Source organism: Pipistrellus kuhlii, unplaced genomic scaffold, assembly GCF_014108245.1.
Source record: "Pipistrellus kuhlii isolate mPipKuh1 unplaced genomic scaffold, mPipKuh1.p scaffold_m20_p_14, whole genome shotgun sequence".
Lineage (NCBI taxonomy): Eukaryota > Metazoa > Chordata > Mammalia > Chiroptera > Vespertilionidae > Pipistrellus > Pipistrellus kuhlii.
This window is the reverse complement of record NW_023425449.1, coordinates 46,601,904-46,617,843: the sequence shown is the minus strand read 5'-3', so window position 1 is coordinate 46,617,843 and position 15,940 is coordinate 46,601,904. Positions and strand designations below refer to the sequence as shown.

General features: G+C 47.4%; 1 protein-coding gene across 2 annotated transcripts in view; it reads right to left on the bottom strand.

The window, feature by feature from the left end:
- Nucleotides 1-15,940, bottom strand: part of MMP16 (matrix metallopeptidase 16) — a 155,270-nt gene that overhangs the window by 27,145 nt on the left and 112,185 nt on the right. For both annotated transcript variants that reach the window (XM_045581566.1, XM_036437338.2), the window contains exon 6: nucleotides 9,989-10,200. In XM_045581566.1, coding sequence (XP_045437522.1) covers nucleotides 9,989-10,200 — 212 coding nt within the window. The remainder of the gene's footprint in view (nucleotides 1-9,988; nucleotides 10,201-15,940) is intronic.

Sequence of the window (15,940 nt, the reverse complement as noted above, 5' to 3'; positions counted from 1 at the left end):
GGCAACACCATATCCACTGAGCAACACCGGTCAGGGCCCATCCCTTTGTTTTTGACCCAAAGAAAAATGCGTCATCCTATTTAAAAGAGTAATATGCAGATTGACCATCACTCCAACACACAAGATGGCTGCCCCATGCAGTCAAAGATCCTGCTCCCATGTGGACACAAGATGGCCACCACAAGATGGTCAACAGGAGAGGACAGTTGGGAGGGACCAGGCCTGCAAGGGAGGGCAGTTGGGGGTGAACAACCCTGCAGGGGAGGGCAATTAGGGGTGACCAGACCAGCAGAGGAGGGTTACTGGAGGCAAACAGGCTGGCAGGGGAGCAATTAGACATCAATCAGGCTGACAGGGGAGTGGTTAGGGGATGGTCAGGCTGGCAGGCAGAAGTGGTTAGGGGCAATCAGGAAGACAGGCAGGCAGCCAGTGGGATCAGGCCTAAACGGGCAGTCAGACATTCCTTGAGGGGTCTGTTTGGAGAGGGTGCAGGCTGGTCTGAGGGACACCACCCTCCCTGCACGAATGTTATGCACCAGGCCTCTAGTTTACAATAAAAACTAAGTCCCTGCTGGATAAAGTGCAGGCTCTTTGACTCGATGTACCCAGGGCAGCGTATCCCACTTAACTTTGTAAACATTGAATCCAAGTAGTCTCCTCCACCTTTTCCTATAAATCCATCATCTTTGTTTCCTTTATTGACCTGTTGTTCGCTGAATATTTGCTTATACTCCCTGCCTCGCAGGGCCTGGAGCCCCCTGTGCCATTGGGACATACCCCTGGCAGCCGGGCCAGCGCCGACCCCCAGACAGAGAGGGACCGGGACAGGCCTCTGTGGCGGGGGCAGGGCTGTTCCCACAGGAACCTTCTAGGCCATGTGCCCCGAGCCCTGCAGGACACGACCCCTCAGTGCCCCCCTCTGCTCATCCTCCCCTCCCGGAAGCCCATTCATCATTCTCTCTTCCTCCATTTCCTTAAACACTCAGCACAGGCGTCACCGCGGCCAGGACATTGACAGAAGCTTGCCCTCTGGGTGACCTGCCGTTGGTCCCCACAGCGTCCAGTGGTGTCCCGAGCCAACACGCCATGAGGGATCATGCTGTGGCCGGTGGACAGTGGAGTCTCACGTGACACAGGCAGAGGCAGAGGTTCAATGGTGCAATGGAGCACTGCTTTCAGCTTCCTCTGGTATATTCTTTCCCCCAGACCTGCCCGCGGGGCTGAGGAAATGGGAGCGAGACCCTGGGCAGTGAGCGGTGAGCACAGAGAGGCACAGAGAAGCCGAGCCAGCACCCTGTGCGCCTGCAGCACCAAGGCCGAGCAGAGGCGGGCTACGGGGTGCAGGGACACACGGGGACTGGGCAACAGGAGGCCAGGGCCTGCAGGACCAGAGGTTCGCTCCTGACAGCAGGTGGGCTGGCCCAGAAGCTCCAGCAATTCCTCAGCAGGAGCTGGGGTTCCTAAGGGAGGGGCTTGGGGTCAGGAGGCTGCTGCCACAGCAGGGGGTTGCTAGGGCCTCCTGCCTCCTCAGCTGTGCTTTATGTATGCACTCAAAGGGGAGCTCGGCAGGCAAGTGCCTTCCTAAGACTCAAAGAACGTCCTCAACAAGCAACGCCATTACCATAGACAGTGACAGCTCCCACCAGGGGGGGGTGTGAGTGTGTGTGTGTGTGCGCGCGCGCGCGCGCGCGCGCGTGCGCACGCACGTGCTGGGGGCCACAACCAGTAGCAACTGGAAAGCACGTGTTACTGCTTCATTTCTACCCAGGGACACGCCCATACACAGAGTTTACTGTTGATGAGCAAAAGGAGAATGAATGTGAGCAAGAAAGTTTCCTAACAGTGCAGCCAAACAAGGGCCCGAACAGCGCCTGGTGTGTCTGAACAGCCTTGGGATTTTCTCACTCCAAGGCATCCAGCAATGATCAAACAGAAGGGCCCACAGGCCTGGTGCTTCTGGGAGAGGGGCCGAGGGGCCTGGTGCTCCTGGGGGAGGGGCCAAGGGGCCTGGTGCTGGTATCTCAGGCTGAGGGGCCTCCAAGGAGGAGGAGTCCAGGAACCTCTGGGGAAGCTCTGCTGTGCCCCCGCAGGCACCATGAGGGCTACAGGAAGGAGTCCACACACAGACACCAGCAAATAGGTTGCTCTTGCTCTGCAGTATTTTCTTGCTATCATTCTGCTCATAAAATCATCTCTCTCTCTCTCTCTCTCTCACTCTCTCTCTCTCTCTTTCTCTCTCTCTCTATCTCTCTCTCTCTAATACAACACCATAATACCTAGATTTTCTATTCTGTCACTGAGACTTCTCTCTATCACACATGGTGGGAATTGTTCCTGTAAACACAATGTGCATGCAGGGGACAGAGGTCGCAGCCCAGCAGCTTGCTCAGGACCTCTTGTCTGAGATCCTGTGAGGAGCCTGGCCCACAGCCACGTCTGCACAATCCGCCTTCCCCCTCAGCCGCACCCAAAGGTATGGCTGGGAGCCTAAGGAGGCCAAGGAGGCTGCTGTCTGCATGTGTGATTACCATTAGTCCCTGGACCCGCAGTCAGCATGGCAGCCATGAGCCCAGCCACTGTTTCATGTAAACCATCAGCTTCTCAGCCCCCTTGACCATTTCCAGGGCCAGCAAGCGACCACCTGCGGGATGCGGGAAGCTCTCATGGCCACCTGGGCTGTCCCGGGCGAGGCTGCAACACTCCCTGTCCTCACTGATTTTCTTGTTGCTCTTTTTCTAACTCTTTGAGTTGTAGAGTTAGATAATTTGTTACCAAGAAACAAAGAGAGAGGACCCAAATAAACAAAATCAGAAACAACAGACCCCGCCGAAATACAAGGATTGTTACAAAATACTACAAACAACTCTGTTCCAGCAAACTGGACAACCTGGAGGAAATGGACATATTCCTAGAAAAATATAACCTTCCAAAACTCAATCAGGAAGAATCTAAAAATCTCAATAGACCAGTGACTTTGGAAGAAATTGAAACAGTCATCAAAAAGCTTCCAGCAAACAAAAGCCTGGAGCCAGATGGCTTCACAGGAGAGTTTTACCAAAGATTATCCTCCTCAGACTATTCCAAAAAATTCAAGAGGAAGGAACACTTCCAAATTTCTTCTATGAAGCCAGCATCACTCTAATACCAAAACCAGATAAAAACAACTCAATGAAAGAGAATTACAATCCAATATCCCTCATGAACATAGATGCCAAAATCCTCAACAAAATTCTAGCAAATTGGCTCCAGCAGAGCATCACAAAGATCATACACTATGACCAAGTAGGATTTATTCCAGGAATGCAAGAATGGTACAATATCCGCAAATCAGTAAATGTGATACATCACATAAACAAATTGAGAGATAAAAATCATATAGTCATATCAATTGATACAGTAAAAGCATTTGATAAAATCCCCAACACCCTTTCCTAATAAAAAGTCTCAACAAGGTGGGAATAGAAGGATCATACCTCAACATAATAAAAGCTATATATGATAAACCCACAGCAAACAGTATACTCAATGGGCAAAAACTAAAACCATTCCCTCTAAGAACAGGAACAAGACAGGGATGCCCACTCTCACCACTCCTGTTTGACATAGTACTAGAAGTACTAGCCATTGCAAGTAGACAGAAAGAAGAAATAAAAGGCATCCAAATTGGAAAAGAAGAAGTAAAATTGTCCTTATTTGCAGATGACATAATATCGTAGATAAAAAAACAACAAAAGACTCCATCAAAAAACTAATAGATTTAATAAATGAATTTGGCAATGTAGAAGGATACAAAATTAATACCAAGAAATCTATGGCATTTCTATATACCAATAGTGAACTTACAGAAACAGAGACTAAAAAAGCAATTCCATTTACCATTGCACTAAAATAATTAAGATACCTAGGAATAAACTTAAACTAAGGAGGTAAAAGACCTATACTCAGAAAACTACACGACACTGAACAAAGAGATAGAGGAAGATGTAAACAGATGGAAGAACATACCATGTTCATGGATTGGTAGAATCAACATCATCAAAATGTCCATACTTCCCAAAGCAATTTATAGATTCAATGCACCCATTAAAATACCAAGGGCATATTTTACAGACCTAGAAAGAACTCTCCAAAAATTCATCTGGAACAAAAAAAGACCCTGAATATCCACAGCAATCCTGAGAAAGAAGAATAAAGTAGGAGGTATCTCAATACCAGATTTCAAGCTGTATTACAAAGCCACTGTTCTCAGAACAGCCTGGTACTGGCACAAGAACAGACATATAGATCAGTGGAATAGAATAGAGAATCCAGATATCAACCCAAATCACTATGCTCAATTAATATTTGACAAAGGAGGCACGAACATACAATGAAATCAAGACAGTCTCTTCAATAAATGGTGTTGGGAAAATTGGATAGATACATGCGAAAGAATGAAACTGGATCACCAACTTACATCATACACAAAAATAAAGTCAAAATGGATACAGGACTTAAACATAAGACTGGAAACCATAAAAATACTAGAGGCATCCACAGGAAGCAAAATCTCAGACACATGCCAAAAGAACTTCTTCACTGATACTGCCCCTAGGGCAATGGAAACTAAAGAGAAAATAAATAAATGGGACTACATCAAAATAAAAAGCTTTTTTACAGCAAAAAACAAAAACAAACACAAAACACACACACACACACACAAAAAAAAAAAAACAAACACAAATAAACAAAACAAAAAAACATCAACAAAACAAACAAGAAAGCCCACTGTATGGGAGAACATATTTGCAAATGTTATCACTGATAAAGGTTTAATCTCCAACATCTACAGACAGCTTATACAACTTAATAAAAGGAAGATAAATGATCCAATTAAAAAATGGGCAATGGATCTAAATAAAATCTTTTCAAAAGAAGACAGAAGGAAAGCCAAGAGGCACATGAAAACATGCTCAGAGTCACTAATTATCCGAGAGATGCAGTAAATACTATACACACGAAGGAGAGCGAGGTTGGAACTTCTCTTCATGAAGTCCCATGTTTGGGTTTTCTCATCCAACACTGGCCTTTGGCGCCCCTCACAACTTCAGCTCCTGTGATGTTTACAGAGAAGACCTCATTTTAAAAAAAACTCAAGGCCTGCCCTTTGGTTCAGGGTCCATTTCTGGCTCCAGAGCGGAAGTTCTTAGAGCCTTGCTCTCCTGATCCTCAAACCTCGGCCCTGCCTGTCCCTGCTCTGCTGGCTCGCAAGTCTCCACAGCCAATGTCGGCTCCACGCTCTCCTGAGCTCGGTCCTCTGCACTCTTTCCCGCCTGGTCACCCCGGGGGGCCGGCCTGCAGAACCAGCCTTGGGCTCCCCGAGGGTAGGCAGGACCTGGTGACATGGCCCCAACTGTGTCTCTGAGCTCGTTGCTCAGTTTCTTGACTTCATTCAGTTTGCAGGGCACCATCTCCTCACCCCCAAGCTTGGCAACTCGGCGAGGTTCTCACAGGCGCCTGGGGAGGCCCTCACTGCTCCCTCCCGGTGTGGCCCTGTGTGCCTACCCCACGCCTGTGCCCTGCGTGCCCGCCCCACGCCAGTGCCATGCCTGTGGCTGCAGTCACTGTGCAGTGTGGTCAGTGCCTGGCACCCCACCCCGAGGCCGTGTCTCCTGGCCCTGCCATCAAGTCACGCTCAAGGCCTCACTCTTATTTGGTGTCCAGCCGACACTTGGTCAAATTACAGAATTAAAAAACAAAGCCTCGGGAGCAAGGGTGCTAAGGAACGCAGCTCCACACTTCACGGTGGTCCCTGCAGTCACCCACGCCTAGCTGCTGCCCTCACTCCCACACACTGTGTGTGCCTCAGCCTACGGCCTACTGTGCTCGCTGAGCTGGCACACTTCTCCAAATGACAGCTGCAGCGGCATCTCTATATATAAAAGCCTTAGTAACTGGACAACCGGCTGACTGGCTGGCCGCTATGACACGCACTGACCACCAGTGGGTGGACACTCAGTGCAGCAGCTGCCCCCAATGGTCAATGCGCTCCCACAGCAGTAGCCACTCAGCTGACAGATGGACGCCAAATGCCAGGCTCAGGGCTGGTGAGCGCAGCTGCAGGGGCGCAGGCCTCTCCCACGGACACTCCCCCTGCGCCCCTGAGCAGAGGTGGCGGGCACAGCAAGGCCAGGATGAGTCTGGCCCCAGCTCGGCTCCTCCCCTGCTGCCTGCCCCTTCCCGCACTACTTTGTGCTGAATCTAGTAAATTAGTAAAGCACTCTGGGTTAACTGCCAAGTATCTTGACACTTTGCATAATTTTAAAAGCTTTTCTATAGTAAACTGAGTAATTCTCACCTTGGTGCTTACAAAACAACACAACTATAATATTATAGAAAAACAAACACCAGCCTGCTTCCCTAGAGGCCTTTGCTATGGAGACGGCAGGCCCCTTGCGGACATGCCACTGGCCAGGCTAACCTGCTTATCACACTGTCCCTGCCAGCTGAAGAGGACATGCCTTGCCACAGTCGAGGCACGATTCCAACGGGAACTTTAGGAGTCTTTGCCCACCTATAATTTTTGAAAATGATTCGGCTCCACCATCACTTATATTCTGTCAGTTATCTTTTTAAAAAAAAATACATATTTTTTATTGATTTCAGAGAGGAAGGGAGAGGGAGAGAGAGATGGAAACACCAATGCTGAGAAAGAATCATCAATCACCTGCCTCCTGCCCACCCCACACTAGAGATCAAGCCCACAACGCAGGCATGTGCCCTGATTTCCTGGTCCGACCACTGATCCACACCAGCTGGGCTCTAATTCCACTATATTTTGAGCTATACTTGTCTATTCATCGTCACTCCACAGCAATCCACTTGCATTCCCTCAATCTTCAGTTTTCCTAACCTTATTTTGCTATAATTTCCATGCCTTGTCAACACACATTTCAAACAATGCAATTCATGATGTATACATTTTGATATTTTGCTATGTTTTATTTGAGTATCCATCATAATCATTCTCACTGTCTTTCATACAATCTCCAACTTTAACCCCCAAGTGCTTGCATTACTCTCCACTGAGTGGGTGGACTGCTGTCCGCTACTCACTGCCATATCACTGAGGTCACTGGGCAGTTTGGTTGCTTACAGAACTTTCCCTCCTGGCAGGAAAGCAGCAATGAGCACTGTTCACCTGAGAGCCACCTCCTCCTCTTCAGAGGGAATGATGTGCACGGATTGTCACTGTGGAAACCATTTATTGCAGGACAGACTCATGTGATTGTTCATATCTGAAATAGTTCTGGTCTTCATTTGCTATGGATACTGTTCATAGCTTCTTTAGATAATCACATAAACAAAATATACAAAATGCTCTGAAGCTTTAAAGTGGCATAGGAAGCACATCCAGAAGAATTAAAAATAAATAAAGCGGTCAAGGATGTCCTGATGGAAGTGAGAGGCGAGGACAGGCTGGCTGGGTGCAGGCAGTGGCAGGAAAACCACGAGGGTTCTGGTGGGAGAGGTTGGGACGGTGTGGCGGGAGGCAGGAGCTGAAGAAGAGCCAACCTTTCACACAAGACATGGCAGCCAGCTCGGGACGAGGCTGAAGAGATAACAGGCTTCTGATCTGTGCTGAGCATTTAGAGTAAAAAAAGTGAAAAATCAAGCTGCCTGAGAAAGAGCGACATCCAATAGTGGTGATCCTAAAATACCAAAGGGCCCTGAGTCAGACGGTGAGCAGTCAGGCTGTGTCTGCGGGAGGCCGGGGAGCAGGGCGGCAGGGGTCCAGCAGGAAGACCAGGTTTTAGGGGGAATGACACCCATTCGAGGTCAAGGTCGTCGGACCTGTGTGGGTACCAGGAGCAGTAAGACCAGTCAGCGACAAAGGCAAACCGAACCTAGGTCTCAGACCCGGCAGGCATTCCCGTCCTCAGTGGACAGGACCATCCACGCTGTAAGCAGACGTGGGCTCGGAGGAGCGTACCCCCAGGGCCAATGGTGTCGTGAGCTGGGCTCACCCAGTCCCGCTCTCTTCACTTCGATCAAATCTTCCATATTTTTGAGTTATATCACTTATTGCTTTGTGCTGCCATCCACATATTTCTATTTCCTCCCTCAGTACATGGGCCTCTCAGTGCACCAAATAAGGCGCCCAGGCACTAGACTCCCCGTAGCCTTTTCTCCGCAGCTTCTCTGGCCAGTGCGACCAGCTCTGTTGCTGCTACAGGAGCTGAAGGTACCCTGCCCCCATCCTGCAGCACGGGCTCCCGACGGGCCACGCCGGCACAGGTGGCTGCCCAAGTGGGCCAGGAGATGAGCTCAGAAATGATGAAATGACGTGAGAACCATCGGGCAGGGGGAGCATAAGAGAAAGGAATGCCTGCCAAGAAGTTATCTTCAACAGAAGTAATTCTTAGAAAAAAGCAGAGACTGTGAAAACCAGAACCTAACTTCTGAGAGCCTGGAAGCTCCTTCCTGCAGGGCAGTGGTCCACAGCCAAACGGCTGCTGCTCAGTTTGATGAAGGTAATGGGGGGGGGGGGAGGATTTGAGATGCTTTAAAACATGGGTGATTCGCACACACCTGTCTTGCTAATGGAAATAGCGGCTCCTGTGTGCTCCCCGAGAAGTGGCCCTGACCTTCCATTCACCGGACCCTGGACTGGCACCTCGTCCGTCAGTCAGGGCTCCCTGGGCTCGCAGTGTACAGAGCCGGGAGCCGGCCGAATGACCCCAGCCCTGAAGGCCCGTGTGTCCCTGAGCGCCTTGTGTCTGACAGGCCCACAGGGATCAGGGCCACACGGCTTCCCGTCGCGGTGAGGGGGACACTTCGGAGGCATCACCACGACGCCACGGGGAGAAGACGAGTGAAAAGGCAGCCGGAGCGCTGGGAGCACAGCCTTCGCTTGTCGCCTGGCGGCTTGTAGTGAACAGAAATGTCTCCTAAGCTGTTTATCGGGCTCCCTGCCTTGTGACCAGCGATCTGGCCACAGGGTGGAGATGCTGCCTGAGCGCGGCAGGCCTCAGAACTCGGGGCTCTGCCTGGGGGTGCCTGGTGCTGTCTATGGCATCAGGTCCTGGCACTGGGAAGCCGGCAGAGCGCTTTATCTGTAACATGACGTGGAATCTGTTTTCATGCACTGCCCCTGGCAAACAGGAAACCCTGTATAAGCAGGAACGTATTCCATTATTTATGGATCTGTGAGCACCAAAGTTGAGGGCACGTCACTTGATTTTTGAATGGATGCTATTGGTAAAGATGTGGCCATTTTAATACTCTAATGCTAAAGTAAAACATATTTTTCATTAATCTTTAAGGACAGTTTACAGCTATTGAGGGAGAAAATGACTTTTCAGTATTATTCTAGATTCACTTTTCAATGTTATGTGACTCCCCTTAATATAGTGTGTATTAGTGTGATTATCTGAGAACCGATGGCCTCAAAAAGCACATTTATCACAACGTAAAATCTGTTTTAGCTTCCAACCTTTAAAAAAATAATGTGGCATAAAATAAAAAATAAAAGCAAACAAACAAATAAATATTTGAATTGGGTAAGCACAGAAGCCTGACAGGAGACCAGCAGGCCTGTGTGAAGGGCGAGGGCAGCCTCACAGACAGCCATCAGCTCCATGGCCCAGGACCCAGTGAGCACTCTCCTGAACGTGAGGACAGGAAGCTCCTCCAGACAGGCCGCAGGGGGCCCTCCCGGGACTTCAGGGGCACTCCTGGCTGGTGTGCACCGGGCTGCCATCTGTTCCCAGGCGGCACCTCCTATCCCTCAGCCCAGCACCTCGGCGCCACCGTAAGTGCGCCAGGCAACAAACCAGTGCCGTGTCTCTGCTGCACGCAGACGCTCGGGGCCTTTAGTTTTTAAGATGCTTTTCTGACCCTGCGGGTGTGAGCAGCCTGGGGAGGGGTCTTAGAAGGCATGAGAACTGATTTCCAAAGCCACTCCGCGGACCCCTGAGCCGCCCTTTAGTGAGAACCCAGCTCCTACCTTGAACACAAACATCTCGCGGCGGAGGACGGCCAGCGTGTTGAAGTTGCCTTCGCAGATGCTGGGCTTGGCGCCAGGGTAGGCGGGCCTGCCGGTGGGCGGCCGGGGCGGCCTGGGCCGGTCGTTCCTGCGGGGGTCGGCCGGGGGCACCGAGCGGTGCGGGGGCGCTGTGGGCAGGGGTCTGGTTGGCGGAGGGGCCTTGTCTGGTGGACCTGCGGGAACAGGAGGACAGCGCCGGCTTATTTAAAGCCGGGGATCTGAACATGGTGCCCGAGAGCCCGCCATCCACAGAGGCACATGTAGGAGGCCTCTCCATCATGCACTTCTGAGCAGCAAACCGTTTGACCCAGGGCCCCTGGGCCGCGTTGCTCAGAGGCCGCTACACATGCTCCCTCCGGGCCCAGGTGGCCAGGCTTTCCTAGTTAATTTTTAATGACAGTTTTTAGAGCTTTGCACAGATCTCTGTGGAAAAGCTGCTTTCAAATCCCTTTTGGAATAGGTGGTGCATAAATAATAAATAAATGGCAATCAATACTGGAGCCTCACATGTGAGTGCCACCAACATTTGTCCTGGATTTTGAGGGACAGTCTCTACACAAATATCTTTAAAAGTTAACATAAACGAGTTAGTCCCATGTCTCCTGTTACAGTTTACAACCTCTTCCTGACTCATCATTCTCTTGTCAGGAAATGCTTGGATCAACTGCTAGAACAGTTTCATGTGAGCACAGAATCAGAACTCCCTCTGATTAAGGCGCTCTGAGTCAAGCCAAAGTTTACACAGGTAATTCGGTGCAGATGCAGATCATCATTCCTCGAGGGATTTGGGTTTCTACAAAGAAACAGTGTTGGAGAGATTAAAAATGGAGCCCTAGCTGGTTTGGCTCAGTGGATAGAGCATTGGCCTGCAGACTCAAGGGTCTCAGTTTCCATTCCAGTCAAGGGTATGTTCCTTGATTGCAGGCCCAACTAGCAGTAGAGGGTGTGCAGGCAGTTGATCAATGATTCTCTCTCATCATTGATGTTTCTTCTTATTATTATTATTAAAAACATAACATACAATTTTCCATCTTTCCCCCCCATTATAGTTCACATTTCAGGTGCACAACAGAGTGGTTTAACAGTCACACACTTTACAGAGTGGTGCTTCTAATATCTCAAGTACCCCCCTGGCCCGTACATAACTATTACAATATTATGTTTTCCTCCATTGACTTCTCTCCTGCCACTCCCACCCCCAGAAAATGCCCTCACTCCCTGTTGACTCTGGTGACTGTGTAATGCTCATGTGTATGCATATAAGTCCTTTGGTGGATCTCTTACCCTCACCCCCTGCCTTCCCTTTGAGGTTGGACGGTCTGTTCCATGCTTCTCTGTCTCTGCCTCTATTTTTGTTAATCGGTTTAAGTTGTTCATTATACTTCACAAATGAGTGAGATCATGTGATATTTATCTTTCTCTAATTGGCTTATTTCACTCAGCATAATTCTCTCCAGACCCATCCATGATGTTGCAAATGGTAAGAATTCCTTCTTTTGACAGCAGCATAGTATTCTATTATGTAGATGTACCACAGCTTTTTAATCCATTCGTCTGCAGATGGGTGCTTAGGCTGTTTCCAAACCTAGCTATTATAAATTGTGCTGCTATGAACATAGGGGTGCATATATCCTTTCTGATTGATATTTCTCGTTTCTTAGCATATATCCCTAGAAGTGGGATCACTGGGTCTAATGGGAGTTCCATTTTTAGTTTTTTGAGGAAACTCCATATTGTTATCCACAGTGGCTGCACCAGTCTGCATTCCCACCAGCAGTTCATGAAGGTTCCTTTTTCTCTGTATCCTCAACACACTTGTCCTTTGTTGATTTGCTAATGATAGCCATTCTGGCAGATGTGAGATGGTACCTATTGTCATTTTGATTTGCATTTCTCCGATGATTAGTGACTTTAAACATGTTTTCATATGTCTCTTGGCCTTCCTTATGTCCACTTTCAGAAAGTATCTTTTTAGGTTCTTTGCCTATTTTTTTTTATGGAGTTGTTTATCTTCCTTTGGTTAAGTTCTTTGAGTTCTTTGTAAATTTTGGAGATAAACCCTTATCAGACGTAACATTGGCAAACATGTTCTCCCATGCAGTGGGTTTTCTTGTTTTGTTGATGGTTTCTTTTGCTGTGCAGCTTTTATTTTAATGTAGTCCCATTTGTTTATTTTCTCCCTAATTTCCATTATCCTAGGAGCTGTATGGGTAAAGATATTGATACAACAAATGTCTGATATTTTGCTGCCTGTGGTTTGCTCTAAGGTTTTTATGGTTTCCTATCTTACCTTTAAGTCTTTTATACATTTTGAGTTTATTTTTGTGTGTGGTGTAAGTTGGTGGTCAATTTTTTGCATATATCTGTCCAGTTTTCCCAACACCATTTATTGAAGAGACTGTCTTGACACCTCCATTATATGCTCTTGCCTTGTCAAATATTAATTAAGCGTAATGGCTTGGGTCGATTTCTGGGTTCTCTTTTCTGTTCCAGTGGTCTACATATGTCTGTTCTTGTGCCAGTACCAGGCAGTTTTGAAAACCATGGCTTGGTAATACAGTTTGATATTTGGTATTTTGATACTTCTAACTTTGTTCTTCTTTTTCAGGATTCAGGGTCTTTTTTTTATTCCAGATGAATTTTTGGAGTTTGTTATAGGTCTATGAAATATGCTGCTGGTATTTTAATGCAGCTTGAATTGCATCTATAGATTACTTTGGGTAGTATGGATATTTTAATGTTGATTCTTCCAATACATGGACATGGTATATTCTTCCATTTGTTTATGTCCTCTTCTATCTCTTTATAAAACTTCCTGTAGTTTTTTGAGTTACATGTCTTTTACCTCCTTAGTTAAGTTTATTCCTAGGAATCTTAATTTTTTTTATTGCAATAGTAAATGGGATTGCTTTTTATTGATTGTTTACAGAGAGGCAGGGAGAGGGATAGAGAGTTAGAAACATCAATGAGTTGCCTCCTGCACACCTCCTAGTGGGACATTTTCTGTACTTCAAATGGGTTTTTTAATCATTGCTCCTATTCTTGTCATTCTGGCACCCTTATTATATGTATGTTACTTTGTTTCATTTTGTCCCAAAGCTCCGTTAGGCTCTCCTGCTTTCTAATTTGTTTCTCCAATAGCTGTTCAGATTGCAGATTGAGTGTTTTGCTGCCCTATCTTCTAATTCACTAATGGGTCCTCAGCTTCTTCTAGTCTACTGTTGAAAACTTCCATCATGTTTCTTTTTGTAACTATATCACTTTGTTATTTCCTCCTGATTCTTACATAAGTTGTTGATTTTCTCACCCATCTGGTTTATGAACAGTAGGACCATTACCTTGAATTCTTTTTCTGATATGTTGCATGCCTATGTTTCATTTAGTTTCTTTTCTGGTAATTCCCCCTTTTCCTTGTTGGGGATTGTTTCTTGTCTTCCCATTCTTGCTAACACTGATCCAAAGTTTGCTTGCTGGATGTGCAAAGCTGGGCTGGCACCTTGGTCTTGGTGGGCAGGGGATGCAGACAGAGGCTTGATTATGAGACTCACAGGGCAGGAGCTGACTACTCAGTCTTGGAGAAGGAACTCAGCCAGAAACTCACCTGAGGGACTGTGGGGGCCAGGGTGATGCTGCAGGCTTGGCTGGCAGGGACACAGTTCAAGAGTCACCAACAGGATGCTTGGGAACTATGCGATGGACTGGCAGGAGACGAGTACACTCCGGGACTCACAGGAGCCCTCATCCAGGGAGGCTGGAGTTCTGGTGTCTGTGGGTCTACAGCTGAGGTAGCAGGTATTTGGCTGGAGTGCCTGTAGGGCCCAGGATGGAGTCTGAGTCTAGTCTGGGTGGTGGTGAGACTGGGCTCCTAGTCACAGCAGCTCTCCCTTTCAAGATCTCATGGTTTCTGTCAGGACGGCCACCCTGGGAGTAATTTCAGTAGTAGCAGAGGCCCTCCCTCTAGGATAACCTGATCTTCCAGCCCCTGAATGTCCTGCAGGGTCTAACTGTCCATCACACACACACACACACACACACACACACACACACACACAGAGAGACACACCTCACACTCCTCTTTCGCTCCTCCCTCACACTCTCTTCGACATTGTCATTCTGCTAGCCACCGTTGTCCTATCTCATCATCATTAATGTTTCTATCTCTCTCTTGCCCTCTCCTTTCCTCTCTGAAGTCAATAAAATTATATATTTTTAAAATGGCAGTGGAGTAAGTGGATGCTGCAGGACCAAACTGGAATTACAACTAAATGTAAGAAAACTCCCTGAATAATCAACTGATGACTCCCTGGAGAGAGGCCTGATACTCAAGGTTGGAAAGTGGAGACCATATAGAGACTGGTAGGAGGGGCGGAGGCACAAAAGGGCTGGCCACAGGCCCACAGACAGCAACTGAAATTGCAGAAGAATATCTCAAATGTGGGGTATTGCCACTGAGAACTCTGCAGACTAATCCCCAAGCTGTGCCCCCCTTCAGAGAGCACCAGAACTGAGAAGGTTATGCACATAATATCTGGCCGTGGATAGCAGCAAGATTGTGTTCTTCCAGGAAGACATGGCTATTAATGCAGGCACCCTCTTAAAGGGCCAATGTACAAAATTCCCTGTGGAGCCACTCACCTTGTGCTTCGCAAAGGGAAGGCAGAGTACACTGGAGCTGTGCGAGCAGAAGCCAATGTTGGAGGCTCTGGGATTAAACCTCAGAAGGCAGACATCCTGGTTTCAGAGGCTAAGTCATTCCTTCTCACTTTGGAGGTCATTTTTCTCATGCAGACAATTGTTATCTAGGCAGTTTTGCCTGGAGGAAGAGAGGTTACCCACCTTGGAAAACACCTTGTCCCATGGTGTGGAGTTGCTGAGGCCCATAAGAGACTGAGAATAACAACTTTCCTCCAGACAGAAGTGCCCCACCCTGATGGGGAAAACTCTTACATCTGTGGGCAATTGCCTGAGGGCTATTCCAAACTAAATTCAATCAATCTGCAAAAGGAGGTGGTCTCTGAAGGCTTTGAGTCTTTGTCAGAAACAAATTGAGCCCTAGCAGTTTTGGCTCAGTGGATAAAGTGTTGTCCTGTGGACTAGAAGGTCCCAGGTTTGATTCTAGTCAAGGGTACATGCCCAGGTTGCAGGCTCAATTCCCAGTAGGGGACATGTGAGAAGCAGCACCTGATCAATGATTCTCTCTCATCATTGATGTCTCCCCCTCTCTCTCTCCCCCTTCCTCTCTGAAATAAATAAAAATATATTTAAAAAAAAAAGAAACAGCGAATGACATTGTCCTAATGAGAGCTTGAAAGGTGTAGCACATCTACCTAATAGTCAGAAACACAAACAGGCATCCAAAACGAGGAGATAAAGAAATAACGTCCAAATGCAAGAGCAAGAGAACTTTCCAGAAGAAGACATAAATGAAGTGAGATAGGAAATTTATCTGATGTAGAGTTCAGAATAATAATGGTAAGATGTTCAACAGTATGAGAAAAGCTATAATAGCTATGAAAACAGAAATAAAGAATAAGATGGCAAAATAAAGAACATATTGGAAGGAATAAATAGCAGATTAGGGGAAGCTGAAGATTGGATCAGTGAATTTGAAGACAGGGTAGCAAAAAATCACTCAATCAGAGAACGAAAAAGAAAATAAACAACAATTTAAAAAAAACTGGTGGACAGCTTAAGGGAGTTGTGGGGCAATGTGAAACATAACAATATCTGCATAGCAGGTGTGCCAGGTAATGCATAAAAGAATAATGTGTTTGAATAAATAATGGCAGAAAGCTTCCTTAACCTGGTGAAGGAAAAAGACACATAAGTTCAGGAGGCACAGAGAGTCCCAAACAAGAAGAATCCAAACAGGCCCATGCCCAGACACATCATAAGTAAAATGCCAAAAATTAA